The sequence below is a fragment of the Labrus mixtus genome, chromosome 18 (genome assembly GCF_963584025.1).
Source record: "Labrus mixtus chromosome 18, fLabMix1.1, whole genome shotgun sequence".
NCBI lineage: Eukaryota > Metazoa > Chordata > Actinopteri > Labriformes > Labridae > Labrus > Labrus mixtus.
In genome coordinates this window covers 9,374,986-9,389,990 of record NC_083629.1, presented here as the reverse complement: position 1 = coordinate 9,389,990, position 15,005 = coordinate 9,374,986, and the positions used below count along the sequence as shown (strand labels likewise).

The 15,005-nt window shown below is 38.5% G+C and overlaps 1 protein-coding gene across 1 annotated transcript; it reads right to left on the bottom strand.

The window, feature by feature from the left end:
• Positions 1–440: 440 nt before the first annotated feature.
• Positions 441–13,842, bottom strand: lck (LCK proto-oncogene, Src family tyrosine kinase). Its single transcript, XM_061062553.1, has 13 exons — positions 13,684–13,842; positions 11,757–11,869; positions 11,062–11,116; positions 10,067–10,157; positions 8,888–8,986; positions 8,638–8,741; positions 7,924–8,073; positions 7,685–7,837; positions 5,740–5,919; positions 3,585–3,661; positions 1,563–1,716; positions 1,242–1,373; positions 441–1,120 (listed from the first exon to the last, which is right to left on the bottom strand). Exons 2-13 carry the CDS (start codon positions 11,862–11,864, stop codon positions 924–926), a joined length of 1,500 nt encoding a protein of 499 aa, XP_060918536.1. The 5' UTR covers positions 11,865–11,869; positions 13,684–13,842; the 3' UTR covers positions 441–923.
• Between the last annotated feature and the right edge of the window lie 1,163 nt (positions 13,843–15,005).

The following is a 15,005-nucleotide window of genomic DNA, read 5'->3' as shown; positions in this document are numbered from 1 at the left end:
TCATGTACGTCTTGTAACCTGCTACTGGATGCTTTGAATTTCCCTCGGGATCAATCAAGTATCTATCTATCTATCTATTAAGCAGAATTTTAACCAAGCAGCCAGCTTGTCAATGAGCAGGCTAGCTTTTTTATATAATCCTATACTGTGTGTTAGTAAATCTATAATAATGCACCATGTTTGATAAGAATCTTAGTATTAAACATAAACACTTACACATATTTAGAAGAGTTGAAGTGCTATCGAGAAGAAAAGATAGGCTACCTCATATTCAACTTTTTCAAAAACTATTTGCACGATAACAAATGCATCTTTGAAATGGTTGTCCTATTTTCTGGTAGGCCTATATCAAAAATAGTATCAAAAGCATGCAGCTTCAAAGATTACAGTGCCCTGAATGCAGCATTAATATAGATTTCATAAAATTCAAATGAATGCAATGGGTTCTATTTCGTTTAATACAAAAACTATTATAACATTTTTTATTGGAAGTAAATGAAGTGGGTAACATTGTATTTAACAGCAGAGGTAAAAAAAAACCATAAAAAAATACAGCAGTTTGACAGTTTAAACATATTAGGAATGAGTTTGTTCAAATACATCATAAAGTTCCCTTGTTCTCCAAGCAGCATTATAGCTCTTCTGTCTGCTGTGGCTCTGCTGTGATCCAGCTGGGCAAGAGTTTCAGCTCCACAGCTCCACAGCTCCACACAAGACTGAATAAGTTCAATAAGGCCACTTCAAAAAAAGACTCACGCAAAAAAAGTACTCTTACTTTGAAGATCTCAGCTTGAATCTTGTCAACATGAAGGCTTATGTCCAACAAAAAAAACAAAAACAAATCCACGACCCACCTTCAAAGGCTGTGCCTTTAACTTGAATGTATTTATTGCATGTCTGTAAGTCTGTCTGCATTGTTATGGCTATTCCTGGTACTGCCTCTCTGTGGCAGTGAAGAAATCGTCCAGAACACTCCTCAGGTACTCAAAGGTGGGCCTGTCTTCTGGAGTTTCCCTCCAGCACAGACACATGATGTTGTAAAGCCCCTCCGAACTATTTTCTGGCTTTGGCATTCTGTAGCCCCTCTCCAGGTTCTGGATTACCTCTGGGTTGGACATACCTGAACAACAGATAAATTGTTGAGGAGACAATGAATATGTTTCTTTCAGCATTTTAAATCTGTGTTGGATTTGTAATTTGGTGGTTAGGTAGTAGTATGGTTGCTGTGAATGAGAATTTACCAGGGTAAGGTATGCGTCCATATGTCACAATTTCTGTCAGGAGGATCCCAAATGACCACACATCGGATTTTATAGAAAAGGTGCCGAAGTTAATGGCCTCTGGAGCAGTCCATTTGATGGGGAATTTTGCACCTTTGAAAAAAAGAGGAAACTTTTCTCAAAAAGGAAATCAGTTTTGATTGCAGTTAATATTTTTAACCAAGATAAATTCATCCAACAAACAAATGCCTTATAAGAAAATGCATGAGAATCACATAAGCCTGTCAAAAAAAAAAAAGGTTGAGTGGGCTAGAGAGCGGATTTAAGTGAACTGCTATGTACCCTCTCTTGCTGTGTATTCATTGTCCTCAATCAGCCTTGCCAGTCCAAAGTCAGCAATCTTACAGATGAGTTCATGAGACACCAGGATGTTGGCTGCTCTCAGGTCTCGATGAATATAATTTTTCTGCTCAATATAGGCCATTCCATCAGCCACCTGCAGGGGGCAGCACATTATTCGACAAGCATTACATTTGTGTGTGTGTGTGTGTGTGTGTTAAAGCATGAAAAACATGACTGTCAGCAACCTGTGCTTGTGTTAATATTGTGTAAATGTGGACAGATGAAGAGAAATATTGCCAAACCAGGGAGTTAACCACTTCCCCAGGTCGATTCCTTTGACCTTGTTCTCCACCCAGGTACACCACTGTTCCTGCTTTACTTCCTGAAACTAAGAGCTGCTGCCCTGACTCGATACCTCACCGCAGACTGGCTGGTAATTCTAAAGACTGTGTCTCTGATTCAACCAAATACTACATGAGTCAATTTGTCTTTGGCAGACTTCAGAGGAAACATAGCTGTGAGGATCTTCAGTGTCTGTGTCTGTGTGTGTTCAAACAACTCTCTCTGTTTTGCTGGGTCACTGGTGTATGTTTCAGACATAAGAATCTATCACATAAGTCCCACTTGCCTCGGGGTCTTCTCAGACATGTGAGATGTTCGTATGACGTTTGTGTTTCAAAAACTTCCACCGTCGTCATGGCTTCCTACTCAGGGAACTTACTTACGCCTCTTCACTCTTTGTTTAATTAATTTCCTATAGTTGACTCACCAGAAACCTTCATTTGTTTTGGTTACATTAGATTTAAGCTTTAGGCTCCCAGCTGACATCGGGTTTGATTGAACTTCAACTCATCTGATCACAGACATGAACATATACGTATTTGGGAAATTAGAAATATGATCACTTGAATTTTTATGGTCAAAAACGTGATCAGTTAAATTTGTAGTGTAGCACTTTTACTGCTAAGTCGGTGCATTTGTCTGGCTTTAAAGCATCACTCTGTTAAACATGTTCACCACAAAGCCCCTTCTACACTCAACCACTGCATGAAGCTATGCATAAGGCTTAACTTCGCATAAAGTATCTTTTGGCTTGCCTTGAAGTTGAAACTTCACTCTGTCTTCCTGTGGTTGTATTTTCCGTTCCCACACCTTCAAATCGTGTAAGTCAAACATCTTCTACTGACTTGTAACATTCTAAGGAGTCAGTAGAAGTGGGCATGATAAGAGTTTGACATTTTGGGAAATAGTATTTTTCAGGTAAAAAAAAGGTTTGTACTGCTCTCATTTCTGCATGCTCTATAATTAGAGCCATTACCTGTGTAAAGACTGGAAACTGAAGGAGGCTTGCTTGCCCTGGCATTGTTCCAGGTTAGACAATATACCTACCAGAACCTCCTTTAAGATCAGTTAAAGTATCTTATTTATTATTATCTGATTATTATTTTATATTCTACTAAATTTAGAAAACACACAGTTGCACTATGTATTCATTAGATCAGATATAATCTGTTAATGAGTCAGGTGAAGATTTCCTGAAAAGGGGATTGTGTTACCAGTTTACACTTTTTCTTTCATGTCTTTGTGCTAATTTTAGCTAACCCTCCCTTTTTTAATCTTTAAATTGAAAAGTCATGTTGAAAGTGGTATCTTTTTTTGTCATAAGAAAAATGTTAAACATTTGTGTTATCTTGTAGTATCAAGTCCCATGCTAAAACTTCTGGCTTTTAATGTCAGCCAGCAAGAGTAATTCAGAATGACAGTCAGAATGGAATACAGTTCCACGTGTGCTGTGAGGGTTTTTTCTGAGTAGGCGCCTAGATGAGGAGTAAAAGCATTTGTCGTCATATGCACACCTATCCAGCGCTGTTATTTCAAGACAAATGTTGTGACCATGTTTCCTTTCTCTTAGGATCATGCTGAGAAAACAGGAAGCTGTGAATTAACTGAAGCGGAATCAGAGATGTGTAGTAGCAGAACATACATTCACACACACAATGATAGTTGAAAGTTATGACTTGCCTGAGATGCCATGTCTATCAGAGTGTTCATAGGCAAGCTGCTTCCCTCATTTGTTTTTAGGTAATCCAATAGGCTTCCTGTGAAAATAAGAAGTATGTTAAAAAGCTATAGAAAATCAAACAATTTATAAACTAGCCTATCAAGCTCAAATGTCTAACATATCATGTGCACCTCAAAAGGTGGACTCCAAATGCAAATAAAGAATAGGTTGGGGTGACTCATGATTATTAGAGATACTTGTTTATTGTCTCTTACTTGAAGGTGCAGAAGAGAATCATCAACAGTGAAAAGTTATTTGTCCTAGAGACCGATGATATTTCTCTTGGTTATTAGCGCTTATATAGCTTATAAGTATAAATAGACAGAGTTGGAGCAGAATAGCAGATTAAATCGGGGACACTGTGAGGAAGTTTACAAAGCATCAGTCAACATGATGCATGGTTTCTGACAGTTGACAGTTTGTGTTGCGTTTGATTACAAAGAACAATACGTCTGCACGCCAGAACAACCAAGTCAAACTGAAGGAAATAGTTTAAGAGGAATGACCGTGCCAGGAAAGAGAAGGCCTTTGCTCCTCCGCTAAAGTCCGGAAGAGTGCTTTTGAAGTCTGAGAGCACAGAGGAACACTCTTTGTCAAGGTCACAAAAGGAAGCTAGGATGACACGCCTGTTATTTTCCATCTTTGTTGTCTTCAGTAATAAAAAAAAGGACAAATTGAAAAGACGGGAACTCCGAGCCATCCTTTCTCTTGACAACAGAGGCTGCAATTGTTTTCCTGTCCACACGTGGATCCCAGACAAAGAGGCAGCCTCACGGAGGGCCACTGCTGGTGTTTTACAGGCCACACATGCTCGACTACACAAAGGCACTCCAGTCAGTGCAGCTGGACATTGGCTGCTGTGTTAGCGACAGATTCTCCCTATGCATTTTGTGATTGTTCACCTCACTGAAGACTTTTAGACCTTTCAAGCTAAAATGAAAGCTGTATTGCGTCACTTTCATGTGGCTGATGCATTTTGATTTAGGTGTTGGATTATCAACATTAACAACTTGTGATATGTCGTGATTAGCAGTATATTAAACTTTCATTTCTTTATTCAAGAAGGGGGGGAGGAGAGGAAGATCCAGTTGCAGGATGGTGAACACACTGCCATTGTTAAAGATTGTTCACTACTGTGACCTTATAGTGTTCAGGTATTTGTGTACATGTGACTGTGCATCTGTTTGGGATTGTCTGTGAATACATGTCTGTAATACAGACACTGGAGCCAGGTCTCATCAGGGGTGAACAATACACCGGTGAATCACCTTCTACTAATCTAACACCCCTCGCCTGAGACCGGCCAGGAGAGACTTCCCCTCTGTGAGTAAACACCAGAAGCCTGGAAAAGAAGTGAAAGTTCATGTTTGCTTTGAATTTTCAGCGCAGAGCGGTGAATACAGAAGGGTCATGAGGAGACGCTGAAAATAGCCTATCAGAAGGCAGGCCACTTCAGCAGAACAGCATACTTGGAGAGGCAAGGCTCATGACTTAGCTCCCTTATTTAGTGTTCCGCACACTAATACATTCATCTACAATCACATGAGATGATTATACTGAATGGTTCCAGTTCCATGTGACTCATGTATTTCTATCACACAAATATAAAGTGTGCTGCCGTGGTTTTGTGATCAAGGGTAATTAAACAGAATTGCTGAGGTGGAGCACAAATCTGAAAACATAATGAGTCATGAAAAGGATCAAACACATGGGGCAGCATTTTGTTCAAGCATGTGCCCTGGCTCTCAGCGTCTAATAACAGATCAACATGTTTGATCCTGAATGTCTCTGGCATTGTCTTTGTGTTCCCTCCAGGCACAGAGCTTACGTCACTCTTTCTTTGGTGTTTAAGGTAACAGAGCGGGAGATTAAGGAAATGATTGTTTCCGACAGGTTTGGGCATATTTCAGGTGATGAAACTGAACTGAAATAAGCAGTTATGATTACAGAAGGGTACTGGTTTACTTTTGAAATGAGCATTCAAATTATGGAAATACCCGAGGGCCAGGTTTTCCTTTCTTTTTGATGCTTTCAGTGTTATCTGGAATTGTCTTTTGCTCGTCAGCATTAAAAGCCCGAAGGTTGTGACACAGACTTTTTAGAAGTTCTACCCACCATTTTCCATGTACTCTGTGACAATATAGATTGGCTCCTGGGTAACAACAGCAAAGAGGCGCACAAGGCGTGCATGCTGCAAGTTCTTCATCATGTTGGCCTCTGCCAGGAACGCTTCCACTGACATTGTGCCCATCTTCATATTCTTAATCGCCACCCTTCTGTCATTATTGTAGACACCTGAAAAGAAACGAACATTACTGCATTTCTATGAGGCATTGATACAATTACAAGACACTGCTGCCTTGCTAGCACCTCTTTGAGGCAGAACGTAATAGTTTGAAGTATTAAGGCAAACACTATCTGGACAGTGCTCATATGCAGGTGACAGACTGCATAATGTTAACCATTAATGGCATTCTATCTTAGATTATAAGTAAGCTAACAATGGCTAATTAGCATTAAATGGAAATGACTGTCGAGGCTGAAGGGAACATCCTTAGTTTTGCAGTTTGTTAGTCAAAGACGAAGTATATGCTTAAGCGGATTATACATTTGACATACTACTGGCTTGAGAGGAAAAGTTAAGGACTAAATAAATAAATTCATACAGGTGACTAAGTTGGGAGTTGTGGCACATTTCAATCAATCCCACAATATCAACCTCAGACAGGGAAATTGTGTCAGTTGATCAAAGTCATGTTTCGTTCTTTATAAAGATTTTTTTATCTGTTGGTGGGACCAGAGAGGATTTGCAGATGACATCCAGAGTCATCTGTTGGGGAACATGGGTATTTAATGTGAATGTCAATCCACCAAATAGTCCTGGATGGTAAAATATTCCAACCTGTTGGAACAACCAACATGAGCTATGCTGCTAGCAAGACAAAAATGTTTAAATCAATTGTATCATGTTTTTTTTAAAGTGATAGTAAACCAAAGGTGCTTTTATGTCAGGTTGATCAGGTCACAAGAACAGTGGCAATGTCATGAGTTGTGACTGAATATGAACTAAACTAATAACAGTTTCACATGACTGTCATTCAAACAGGATCTCAGTCCAGCTCCGGTACATTTACTCTGCTGTATGTTTTGACAACCAAACCCGCTGCCAACCAGTTTCTTATCCAGTCACATCACGCATTGAACATTTCACACCATGGATGAAGCGTAGCAAATGGTCACTATTCAAAGCATTCCTCCTTCTTTTTTTTTTTTATCTACAATGGAAATCTTTCTGCCATTAAGGATGTTCACTTGTTTTCACGTTAACTAACCAAAATAAACATTTCATAGCAATGACAGTCACTCCTATTATTCAAGTGTGCTCTCGAGCCAGTGTTTGTATGAGGTTGGAGAAACAAATACAGTACCCTAAATATGTGCATGAAGGTTCTGTAAACAGTGAGAAGCTGGTAAAGGAGGACAAGTTCTGTGGTTGGCAATATTTAGCTCGTATACTGTGGGATGGTGAATTGTGCTGGGATATGAGGTTGGAAAATAAGCGTCCAATTGAATAATAAGGGGGTCGTGGCATGGATTTTTTCAACGGATACCCCTGTCATCAAAATATTATGCCTTCTTGTTTAAGTAAATGCTCCACATTGGCAAATGTCATTCTTGCAGGTTTTGTAAATATACAATTTAAATCTGTGACTTGCTGAAAAGTTGTAGTTTGAGGGGTGTAGGATAACAGAGATAAATCCATCTCCAGTATACCATTTTATACAAGGCTACAATTAGGGTTGTGTAGAGGAAACTGTTCTGCATACACTGCAGAAAAAAACCCTGTCTAAATACTTTCTAGTAGACACACAGTACAGGCAACAATGTGACTGAGCAGCTAGGCTTTGTACTGCAAAAAGGGTCAGACTCCGATGTACCAGAGTGCTCTGATGATTGTAGTGAATTCAAGAAGTGAAGTATAGTAGTATTCTTAAACTTATATGAATAACCTTTCCTCCTCTAAATCTTATATAACGTGTTCATCTTCTCTGTCACCCACCCATCCAGACTTCTCCAAACTGTCCTGCTCCAAGTCTGCGCTCCAGCTTCAGAGACTCGCGAGGAATCTCCCACTCATCCTGCCACCAGGGCTTCTGCGGTGCCCTCGACTGACATGGCTTCAACAGCTTTGTGCACAAGCCATCTTCATCCCCTGGATGGCAGAGAGGAGGAGACAAGATCAAAAGAAGTCTGAAAGATACTTGTGATCATTTATCTTGATCAAGAGGCGGTACACACGTGAGTGATGCTGCACAAGCTCCTTCAGGGAGTTGAAGGAGATCTTGGCTGTGATGTAGAAGCCACCACTGTCCATGTTGCGGATTCTGTAGTGCTTGACTCCTTCGCCAGTGTTGTGGTCCAAGACCCTGATTGATAAGGAGTATGACCCTGGATCATAGAGGAGACATAACTGAATGTGACATGCTGAAGGTTTCACAAAAAATAACTGCAAATAAAATGAAGTTTGAGCCAATGCAATAAAAAAAATCTGTTTTATCTTGAAAAGAAACAAGATCAGTTGAAAACTCTAACCTTACACTCATTGTATTATGTGTTGACCAGATTTTGGTCTGTGCAATTTTTTCTACCAAAACTTTGATTGATGCAACACATAGCGTGTTGATACAAGTCTGAACATTTCAACAAATAAGCAGAAGTGAAATTAAACATAGATGAAGCGAGGTTGGGAAATAGGAAGGTGGTTGTGTTGAGGAAATGAGTCTTGTTTTATAAATGCTGCCAGAAGAAACCGGTGTTGGAGGGTCTTATAGATATTAAAAGTATTTTTCTTTCTTTATGCAGTTTCTCATTTCATTAACAAATATAGGCCTATTGAAATGTAAAACCTTTAAACATGTGTAAATCCATTGGAGACATACTGGAAAGCAACCTTGTGACATATAAACTTTGATTAGGTGTAGACTGTATAAAATGACTGAAGGAGGACTTCACCTGGGGTTGTCTCACTCTCTCTAATCAGGTAGGAGCCCTGCGTATTCCCAGGAGCGAGGAGGAGCCTCATGGCTTCGTTTCTAGAAATGTTCTTAAAGAACCACCTGCAGCACAAACACACAACATGCTTCACCCTGTGAGCTAACCACTTCCCTTCCCTCAGGGACACATGACGCACTATGTAAAATGATGTTGTGGTTGAGCGACATTAAGATGAGAGAAATATGATCATGTTTCCTGTATGACATACGCTTCAGTCTCCACTGTGGTCATTGCAACAAAGTTGTATGGGATGTAGCCCTGCTGGCCTGTGGTGAGAGACTCTGCCAAATACCACTCTGGATCGTCCCTGGGTGTCAAAGAGATGAGTGAGTTTACATGGCTGTGATGCCTCACAGTAGTCTAGACTTTTCTTGGATGGATGGTTACATTATCAGAAAGCTGATTCAAAGTTAAGACAACACACAAAAACACTACATCATAAATAATCTGTTTAACTTTCATTCTCATCTCATTTTAATACCTACAGTACGTTTGGGCTGTAGCCAGTATCTTACAAGCAAAATACTAAATTCACCTAGAAAAACCACATCTACCTGGAAAGTTATAAATGACAATAAACAAACTTTGGGAAAGTTTATAAATGTTAAAAATGTGATTGATTTTACCCCTCACTAAAATGCACGTTCTCTGTGTCATATATAGTGTCAGGTGTGTAGATATGATTGATATGAATTTTCCCATAAAACAGACAAACTTTAAAACAATACTGATATATAATATTACAATAAAACCACAAAAACACGAGTTAGGCTGTATACTGTATGTGTAAAGCACAACATGTAATCAAAATGCTTCCAAAATGTTTAAATACATCACAGAGGTCAGGATCGTTTGGTCTTACATTGCCTTGATGGACTGAATAAAGTGAAACTTTAATTCAGCTAGTCACACTGGAAAATTATATCACATTTACATTCTTTAAATGTTCACCTTTTGGAGCCATATTTTAATTTGAAAAAATAAGTATTTTTTTTTTTTTTTACATTTTTTCTACTATTGCCATTGTTAGTCCCAAATGTGCACTGCCTTCCTCTTTATGTAGCTAATATTTATGTTATTATTGACATTTTTCAATATTTAACAGTAGAGGGAGACTAGAAACATGGAGCTGGATTTAGGGGATGAACATGCAACAAGTCCCTAGACAAAAAATATATATGTGCTTCAGACCGCTGGGCCATCATAAAGATCAAGTGCAAGCAGATAAAATGTATTTATCATAGCAGAAAAGGATTCAGGGGGTTATCTTGTTGAATTCATGGCAGTCCAACACACTTATTCAAAGTTTCAGGTGACTACATGGTAGGTTGGTCCTATTATTTTATCATATTCCTTTAACCAAGCTTTATTTATATCAGCAGCTTACTTGTTGATGATCTTGAGTTTGTCGCCTTTCTCAAAGCCCAGGTCACCATCGTGTTTGGGTTCATAACTGTATATGGCCACCACAAGGTTGTCTGCAAAAAGAGTTGAGTCTTTAAAGTTTTCGCAAATATTACAGTTAAACCTTAGAAAGGCTCATGTTATTCTCTTTTTGTTAGCTGATAAATAGCAACTGATAAAGGCTTGATGGTAATGGTGAATGGAGAGTCGTCATGCTCTATGAAGCATTCACATTGTGTGAATTTGTGTTGCTTGTAATTATTGATAACGTTATTAAAGGCACAGTTCTGCTGACCATTCATATCAGCTATGCATAATGAACTGTTTCATGATTACTGTGTAACACCAAAAGGAGCTATTTAAAATATATCTCACATACAGAAAAATATAAAAGATGAGCCAAGACACAAGGCAAATTGAAGCTCCAGACTTAGAAATGTGAATTACTTCACACCTAAATCCTACAATGATGTAACCAATTTAAATTTTGTAAAAAATAAAATGTATTTTTGTAGTTATTTGATTTGCAAATACCACATAGAAACAATATCATTTAAGCAAAGAAATTCATGAAGAAAAAGCAAAATGATAAATATAATCCTATATACTCTTTCATAATTTAAGGAATACAAACTAAGACAGTAATGATTGAAATGTGAAATACAGAATACATGCCCATATGTTACAATAAATTGTGACTGGACATAAGCCATAGAAAAATAATAAGGCAGTCTTCTATATTTCCCTATGTTTTGTCGTTTTTTTACAATAAACAAAAACATCTGTTTATTTAATACACATCTAATATATCTGTGTCTGTAATTTATTACCGATAAGAAATAAGTGAAAAAGTGCTGTGAGTCTTCTCTCACATAATTCTACTCTTTCAAAAGCAATAAGCGAACACTTGTCTCACATGCGCCTGAAGCCACTTTAACAACAACTAAATAAACAGAAAGGTAAGCTGTTTCTTGTTACCTGGTAAAGGAGACATGGGAGGTGAATATTGTGATGGGATCAGCTGGTCAGTGTACTGTTGAGAAAAACATGATGAGAAGTGCGTTTGAAATTCTACTTTCCAAAGAACAAAACAATATGTGTTAAAACAAGGCACCACACATGTAACATCCACAGTAAGATGTGAACGTTGCTGTTTTTTTTTTTTAGGCAGGAATCATTTGTTAGCATAGTTTGGTTTTTCGGAGACAAAATGTCTAGATGTATTGTGGTGCACACAGGTGGTTTTCTCTTTTATTTTTTAATCTAATCATCTCACTCATGGAGAGGAAACAACAACACTGGGAGAAGAATTAAACTTCCATTTAATCACACACACACACACGCGCGCACACACACACACACACACACACACACACACACACACACACACACACACACACACACACACACACACACACACACACACACACGTCCAACACAGTTATACAACTTGTCTAGACTTCAGCACACAATTGTATTTTGTATAATATTCTTGGTAATGGTTATGTAATTCACACAACATGACGGTCATGTTGACAACTTTTCACTTCTGGCCACCATATTCAACCTCAAGAACAACCCAAGCTGACTTACACACAGACGCCTATCCATACACAACCATGTGCATGTACTGACACCAACACAAACAGTACAAAAAGTACATTGACACTTACTGGATTGCATGACTGGGGAGGTATGGGACAGTTGCAGTGATCACAGATTTCATCCAAGTTCTCGATCCAGTCACTGTCTGAATAGTCTGAGCTGCAGTTACATCCCATCTTTTCTGCAATTTAAAGGTCAAAGATATTTATAATGTGTATTGTATGGGTATGAAGTGTTACATTGATAATGATTTCTCATTTTAATGGCAAAATGCATCTTATGGAATTATTTTTACGCGCATTTTAAATAGCTACAATGTTACATTCTTCTGTATGTTACATTCTTCTCTCCTGGCGGCCTAGCCTAGTTTTCAAACATCCCGCTGTGCATTTTGATTTGAATACATCAACTACTGTTAGCTGAAGATGAGACCAAACATTAAAAAGCTTCTTTTTTTTTTCTTTTTTAATTCCAGCTAAATTTGCGTGACAGCAAAATGAGTTAACACATTTTATTTTCCTGAAACCTCTAGTCGGAAATGTCTCAGGGTTTCACCTCAAAATGGAGGCTCAGTGGTGAAATTAAGAGGCTCAAAAATGTTAAAGCTTTCATTTGACACTCTTTTAAACACCTTACAAACCTGGAAAAAAAAGTCAATTAAAATCACTTAAATCTAATCCATAACTGTTACAGGCAACTAAATCACAGGTCTTTATGTGTTGAAAAATGAGAACTGATGTGAAAAGCAGGCTCAATATAAAACAGTACAAAAACTAATCTCATGTAATCCAATGTCTGCACGTGTTCTGCATTGTGGTTTACTCTGGTGCTCTGTACAAACCAGCTTTCTCAAGCTCACTTGGCTCCCACTGGAACTCTCATGGAACAGGGTCAGTGGGCTAATCGCAGCGGCCGTCTGTCCCAAAGGCTCAAAGCCATGAGAAAAATCTGGGGACGCCTGACCCGGCAATAACAACCCACCACTGTACTGAGACCCTGAGGAACCAATCACAGCATGATCACTGGGGTATGAGGAGTTTTCTTTATTTTTCAATGATTGTCACCCCTATACGCCTACTGGCCAGCACTCAGGGAGTCACACAGAGTCAGCATTTTCCACTGAGGGTCTGCTCTCTACTTTTTATGATCTGCTGAAGGACTCTCCAAAATAATACTTAAGATTGTTATCTTTGGCAGAGTATTATTGGTATGTAGATGGTGGAAGTGAGGTCTCTAACAATGACCCAGGACGTTTGACATTTTTACTTCCATGGCTGGAATCATCAGTGAAGTATGTGGATGGCTAAATTCATTTCACAAGGCATTGATGTATCAATGAGATCCTATCTTATCTTATCTTATCTAAAAAAAATAAAATGTTTAATTACATTAGAGAATCAGATTAGATTTTTTCTTGAAATTGCACCACAAAATGTGCACATACCAATGTCTCTTTGCGCTTTAACTCGTCGTCATCACCTACATCTCCTCCTGAATTCAGATATGTTTTAGAGTAAACCAACTATACAAACAATACTCTAACAAGCTTGAAGTTCACGTCCGATTTTGACAAAGAACTCAAAAATATGAATCATTTTCAGCACAGTTGTATTATGACGGTAAAGCCTCCTAATGTCCTCATGTGCTCCAGTCCTCTTTGTAATATTGGACAAATTGAACAGTGATGATGAAAAAATCCAGCAACTTAACAAAATGACAGTTGTACGCCTTTTTTTTTAATCATATTTGGAAACAAAATGTATTCAAGCTGATTTGTTAATTGTTCTGGATGTTGACGTTATAATTTTCAAGATGTTCATTTCTAATATAAATAACATTCTCTCTTAAAGGTTCAATGATCTCAGCCCACAACATCTCTGATTTATATAGCATATTATAAATGAAACTTTTGGATATTACAAGGAAATGTTTTTCTCTCAATCTGAACGTTCTTTTTTCTACATTCTAAACCTCACACCGAAGTATAAAACTTACCTCTTTATAAATGAATCGTCAAGCATCCAATAACATCAGATTTCAAGGGCTGCCATAGAAATGTTCTTTATGTCATAAAAAATCTTCAAAAAGAGGCTGTGAAGATCGTGAAGAGGCTGTGAAGATCGCTTCTCTTTTCATAGCCAACACAATGCAACAATGTCGATGTGTGACTGTACACATACGCTAACACACTGGTTAGAGGAGCTGAGGTGAGTTTCCTGTCGTTGGGAGGTTGAGGGTTGCTCTGAAGGCTTTTAACAGGTGCTTCACCGTGCAGCTGTGTGTGAGCACGGGGAGCGTTATAGGCTCCATTGTAAAGGGGTCAGGACAGCACCTTTCCCAAAGTGGAAGCCAAGACAAATGTTCCAATACAATTCCAAGCCAGTGGTGAGGTTATATTTGTATGTTTTTTATGTGTATAACATCTGTGAGTCTGTGACCTTAATTGAGAACAACTTAACCTGCAAGGGAGGATTTCATCAGATAATAATTTAGAATGTATGATATCTGCAGATATGCAAATTAAAGAAGCTCTTGGGGGATTCGGGACAGATTTTTTTTGCTGTTTTGCGGTTGCAGAGTGGCTATTTTCATCAATCACATGTGGTTTAGGTCTGTCTTGTTTGTGGCCAGCAACCCAATTTTCACAACTTAGTAAAGATGAAAAACAAAAGAGACAAAATTAGAACCAAAGAGGAAACAAATGTCAATCAGTTGATGAACCATGTCCAAAGCTCTCAGTTGAAATGGGGCCACTGCATTTCACCCTGAGTGGAGACATGAGTAAAACGAGACTTGCAGATATGTGACACACTCCAAGCCTGCGCTGTCGCATCTTCTACTTCGCTGAAAACTCCTCTGTGGGCTGCAACGCTTCTCTTGTGGTGAACGGCTGCTGCTTGAGAGTGTGCACCAGCAGGAAGTCAGTCCAAACATTACAGGAAGTGTACAGAGATGTGTACTCAGAAGATTGTCTCAGCATAGATTAAGTGTCACTTGCGATAAAAAACACTTTAGCGCTCTCTTTTTCCATTAACATATACTGTATATAAGTGTGAGCGTGTAAATTTAGAAGGGTGGGTAACAAAAGTATCACTTTTTTACATTTTGATATTGATACATGTAACAAGATGTTACATCAATAAATCAAGACAAGATGCAGTTTCACACCCATTCCATTCCATCAGAAGGTAGAACTTTATCAGTTTAAATTCCCATTCATCATAAAATGATTACCCTCTTTAGACATCATCTTTTGACAGGCATTATGAACTTTTAAGGGTATCCCTAGTTTCCCCTCAACTGCAGTTGTCACTACC